Source organism: Mizuhopecten yessoensis, unplaced genomic scaffold, assembly GCF_002113885.1.
Source record: "Mizuhopecten yessoensis strain PY_sf001 unplaced genomic scaffold, ASM211388v2 scaffold6719, whole genome shotgun sequence".
NCBI lineage: Eukaryota > Metazoa > Mollusca > Bivalvia > Pectinida > Pectinidae > Mizuhopecten > Mizuhopecten yessoensis.
Window position 1 is genome coordinate 1,662,395 of NW_018406690.1, and position 6,000 is coordinate 1,668,394.

Here is a 6,000-nt window from a genome sequence, read left to right on the forward strand (position 1 = left end):
CGTGTCGGTACCGTTGTTGTATAGACTTACGTGTCGGTACCGTTGTTGTATAGACGTTCGGAACAGTTGTTGTATAGACCTATGTGTCGGAACAGTTGTTGTTTAGACCTACGTGTCGGAACAGTTGTTGTTTAGATTTACGTGTCGGAACAGTTGTTGTTTAGATTTACGTGTCGGAACAGTTGTTGTATAGACCTACGTGTCGGAACAGTTGTTGTTTAAACTTACGTGTCGGTACAGCTGGCATTGAGACTAACGTATCGGAACAGTTGTTGTATAGACCTACGTGTCGGTACAGCTGTTTTTTTAGATTGACGTGTTGGACAGTTGTTGTTTAGACTACGTGTGTGTAACTAGGTGTTTAGATTTAAATGAAAGCACATTGTTGTTCAGACTTACGTGTCGGTACAGTTAGTGGTGCACATAGGTTCGATGTAACCCCCAGGACAAAGACATGTGGAAGAACTCATGTACATGATGCACCGCCCACCAGCGCACTTGGTCATGTTACACATCAGCTCACACGTGTCACCGTAGTATTGATCAGGACATGCGCAGTACGTTGTATTTCCCGACCAGGTACAGTATCCTCCATTTTCGCAAGATTTTGCTGTAAAAATATAATCAAACATATTTCCTAGTTAAATGGTACTAATAAGAGATTTGATTTATAAAACCGACGGTATTAAAATGATGTATGTGTTAAGTTCATTGAAAACTTATGTTAAATTATACCTGTAGCGTTTCTTTGAGACAATAAAATCAAAGGCATCTTAACAATTACATAAATCTCCTCCTCGTACGCCGAAGACGTCTGTTGAACCAACCAAGAAAGAAGAAAAGGGAGCAAACGGACTTAAACAAATTATCTGTTATAAAAATAACCCACACACAACCATGAATCACTGCAAGCCACCTACTAACTTACGTCGATGTCAATGTATGATGTATATCGCCGTGTAATTTTTTTTCCCAGTCCCATTGACCCATTTTCCTTGTCTGGGATTTTCGGAGGTAAAACTAATAGTATATCTTTATTCATAGCTTTTCGTAGTATGTGTGAATTTTGCAACTAATATTTAATTGAATTCCCACAGGCGCCTTAATCCTTTCTTAAACACAGGGATCAGATAATGTGTGACAGTTGATATTTTTAGACTTATTCTGATGTGTAGAGAGAAATATGAGTCATTTATGGTTTTAAATAAGGTAATTGGTACCATAAGTTTATATAATCACGGAAAAGAGTTCCACTCAGGAGATTGTTTTAACTTCGAGTATTCTATATAGAAGAGTTCCACTCGGGGATTGTTTTAACTTGGAGTATTCTCCCTTCTATATAGAGGAGTTCCACTCGGAGATCGTTTTAACTTGGAGTATTCTTCCTTCTATATAGAGGAGTTCCACTCGGAGATTGTTTTAACTTGGAGTATTCTCCCTTCTATATAGAAGAGTTCCACTAGGAGATCGTTTTAACTTGGGAGTATTCTCCCTTCTATATAGAAACATGAAGCAACTAAAAGGATTTTTTTTCTGGCTAAGAGTTACATGTACTTCCTCTGTCAAGTTTTACCTAATGCTTCGTGGGCCATAAATTGGACACTCATTTCGATGGTACCTTTGTATAATTCCTGCATGGCAAAATTGGTTCAAATATAGACTTTGTAATGTTAAGGTTTAGATGTAGACTTTATAATGTTAAGGTTCAAATGTAGACTTTGTAATGTTAAGGTTCAGATGTAGACTTTGTAATGTTAAGGTTCAAATGTAGACTTTGTAATGTTAATGTTCAAATGTAGAGTGTGTAATGTTAAGGTTCAAATGTAGACTTTGTAAAGTTAAGGTTCAAATGTAGACTTTGTAATGTTAAGGTTCAAATGTAGAGTTTGTAATGTTAAGGTTCAAATGTAGACTTTATAATGTTAAGGTTCAAATGTATTTTTCTTGTTTTGTTTTTTCATTTCTATTTTTAAACATTCAAATTTCGAACAACCACACTTCTGTCAAATGCATGACAACATGTGATTTTTCTGGAATATAACTGATTGGTACTCTCTACCTAACACATCTCTCGGTAAAAAATGACTTTCCCAAAGAAAGTAAAATTACATTCCAAACGATGGCATATCATCACTGTGGGTGTCATTCTTATCTAGATATGATGTCAATCCCTGTAATTTTTATTTCATCATTTGGGGGGAGGGGGGGTCCTTAGTGTGCGAAAACATCTAAGTTCTCTATGCGTGCATAACATCTACCGTCCTCTGTGTGTGCTAAGATCTACGGTCCTCTGTGTGCGCAATACTGTCCTCTGTGTGCGTACAATTTTCCCTATTTTTACTTAGATAATATATATATTCTAAACACTACCAAAGCTTGTCATCGGTGTTAATCATTTAGTTCAAATTGATGGGAAAAATATCCTTGTTTACGACTTTGTTTTGTATGGCGTAAATGATGCAAAATCTGTTTACAGTTTGGACATTTAGCTTCAAAACTGATTTATTTAGGTTTAATCCATATTTAGGGAATAAATCTTACTGTATTAGTGTACTAACTGCCATAGGAATCACTTACATGTATCAAAATGATGGGAATTGCGCTGTAATCACGTGACAAAGAAAAGAACTAAAAATATTTTTTTTTTCTATATTTTTGACCCATTTTATCCAAATAAGAAGGATCAAAAGACACTATTTCTTCCGACATATTGGAGATTTATGTTGTCGAATAGCGGGTTAAGTTAAACAAATATACCTAATGTCATCATTTTAGGGCGAAAATGACAAAGAACGATGATAGGTATCAGATGATGTCCTTCTACCGTATTGACGAAGGAAGGAAATGACGCGAATCAACCACCGACAAAATGTCAATTGTTACCAGTTTACCTGTTTGTGTAAGTGGATTAATAATTAATGGATTATCTGAATTCAAACAAGCCTAAAGCGATTGAGGCTACGCCATTGTATCCTGTAACATAATCGTAAGTAGTCATTTCCTCTGTTGATAATTCTGTACTTACTGCATAAGCTGGACGTTGACACGGCACCTTGGCATACTGAAATAGAAAACAATAAACAGTTGTATCCTATATGCTGAAATCTACATTGGGATTTAATCATGTGTATCTCTACCACATTGTATACAGGTAACCTACGTAAACGTTACATTACTTATGTGATATATAGAACCACAACAGACTTACAAAGACAATTTGTGACTAGTGCCCTGTTCAGGCCTCGGGTTTCTCAATATCGGCATCAATATACCTAGCGGGGAAATATCCGCATCTCGGTCCAGACACAGTCGATCTCCTCAAAAAACGAGGTATCGAAGTTAAAGTGGTCAACAGCCCGACAATCTGGACATGATTATAGTGACAAATTGTATATCGATGATATGAATACCTGGATAGCAGTGTATAGTTGAATTGCAGATCTTAATTGTACATATAATTAGGTAACAACCGCCTTCTAGCTTCGGAGGACTTGCCACACCTGCATAAATGACCTGTCACACCTGTTAAATGACCTGCCACACCTGTATAAATGACCCATCACACCTGTACAAACAAACTGTAACACGAGATTGTATACATGACCTGTCACCTGTATAAATGACCTACCACACCTGTATAAATGACCTGTAACATCTATATAAATGACCTGCTACACCTGTATAAATGACCTGCCACACCTGTATAAATGACCTACCACACCTGCATAAATGACCTACCACACCTGTATACATGACCTGCCACACCTGTATAAATGACCTGTCACACCTGTATAAATGACCTACCACACCTGTATACATGACCTGCCACACCTGTATAAATGACCTGTCACACCTGTATAAATGACCTACCACACCTGCATAAATGACCTACCACACCTGCATAAATGACCTGTCACACCTGTATAAATGAACTGTCACACCTGTATACATGACCTGTCACACCTGTATAAATGAACTGTCACCCCTGTATACATGACCTGTCACCCCTGTATAAATTACCTACCACACCTGTATAAATGAACTGTCCCACCTGTATACATGACCTGTCACACCTGTATAAATGACCTGTCACCCCTGTATAAATGACCTACCACCCCTGCATAAATGACCTACCACACCTGCATAAATGACCTGCCACACCTGCATAAATGACCTGTCACACCTGTATAAATGACCTGTCACCCCTGTATAAATGACCTACCACACCTGCATAAATGACCTGTCACACCTGTATAAATGAACTGTCACCCCTGTATACATGACCTGTCACCCCTGTATAAATGACCCGCCACACCTGTATAAATGACCCGCCACACATGTATAAATGACCTGTCACACCTGTATAAATTACCTGTCTCACCTGTATAAATGAACTGTCACACCTGTATACATTACCTGTCACACCTGTATAAATTACCTACCACACCTGTATAAATGAACTGTCACACCTGTATACATGACCTGCCACACATGTATAAATGACCTGTCACACCTGTATAAATGAACTGTCACACCTGTATACATGACCTGTCACACCTGTATAAATGACCCGCCACACCTGTATAAATGACCTGCCACACATGTATAAAGGATCTGCCACACATGTATAAATGACCTGTAACATCTATATAATTGACATGTCATATGCGTATAACTGACCTGTCACACCTATTTAAATGATCAGTAACACATACATAAATGATATTATCACACCTGTATAAATGATTTGATACTCCATATAAATGACCAGCCATACCTAAGTCCTAAGTAATTCTTGTGTGATATACAAGTATTCATTCACTATTAACTATGTCTATTATTTACCTATTCTGGATACTACTTATCTGTGATCACATTTAATGCCTTTCATATATTAACACCATTTATATATATATATCCCGGGGGTCTTTGTAGGAAGGGGACTCCCAATCACTTAGAAACCTGGGATATGTATAATTTCTTTTTCTGTGATGATTATTACTGTTTTATTATTAATATATGTGATTATCTCCCTTCACTTGTAATATAATATGTCATTGATATTTTTACATATGTTTGTCGCAATAATAGCTCTCAAGAGCTAATGTTCCTTGTTTACATGTATGCGACGTTAAATAAAGTTTCTTGTATCTTGTACCTTTATAGATGACGTGCCACACCTGTATAGATGCCCTGCCACATCTATATAAATGAGTTGACACCCCTTTATAAATGACCTGCCACACCTATATAAATGAGTTAACACGCCTTTATAAATGACTTGCCACACCTATATAAATGAGTTGATACGCCTTTATAAATGACCTGTCACACCTGTATAAATGAGTTGACACACCTTTATAAATGACCTGCCACACCTATATAAATGAGTTGACACACCTTTATAAATGACTTGCCACACCTATATAAATGAGTTGACACGCCTTTATAAATGACTTGCCACACCTATATAAATGAGTTAATACGCCTTTATAAATGACCTGTCACACCTGTATAAATGAGTTGACACACCTTTATAAATTACCTGCCACCCTATGTAAATGAGTTGACACACCTTTATAAATGACCTGCCACACCTATATAAATGAGTTGACACACATGTATAAATGACCTGTCACACCTGTACAAATGAGCTGTGACACTTATATAAATGACTTTGAACATGTGTATACACAACCTGTTAAACCGGTATAAATTGACTAGGTCACCTGTATAAATGAGCTGTAATTCCTGTATAAAGGACTTGCCACACCTGCATAAATCGCTGGTCACACCTGTATTACTGACCTCCCACACCTGTATAGATGAGCTGTAATTCCTGTATAAAGGACTTGCAACACCTGCATAAATGGCTGGTCACACCTGTATTACTGACCTCCCACACCTGTATAGATGAGCTGTAATTCCTGTATAAAGGACTTGCAACATCTGCATAAATGGCTGGTCACACCTGTATTACTGACCTCCCACACCTGTATA

The 6,000-nt window shown here is 37.4% G+C and overlaps 1 protein-coding gene across 1 annotated transcript in view; it reads right to left on the reverse strand.

The window, feature by feature from the left end:
• Positions 1-6,000, reverse strand: part of LOC110452536 (fibropellin-1-like) — a 53,239-nt gene that overhangs the window by 41,499 nt on the left and 5,740 nt on the right. Inside the window, exons 2-3 of the mRNA XM_021501137.1 lie at positions 3,026-3,061; positions 400-610 (exon numbers count right to left, since the gene is read on the reverse strand). Of these exons, the coding sequence (XP_021356812.1) occupies positions 400-610; positions 3,026-3,061 (247 nt within the window). The remainder of the gene's footprint in view (positions 1-399; positions 611-3,025; positions 3,062-6,000) is intronic.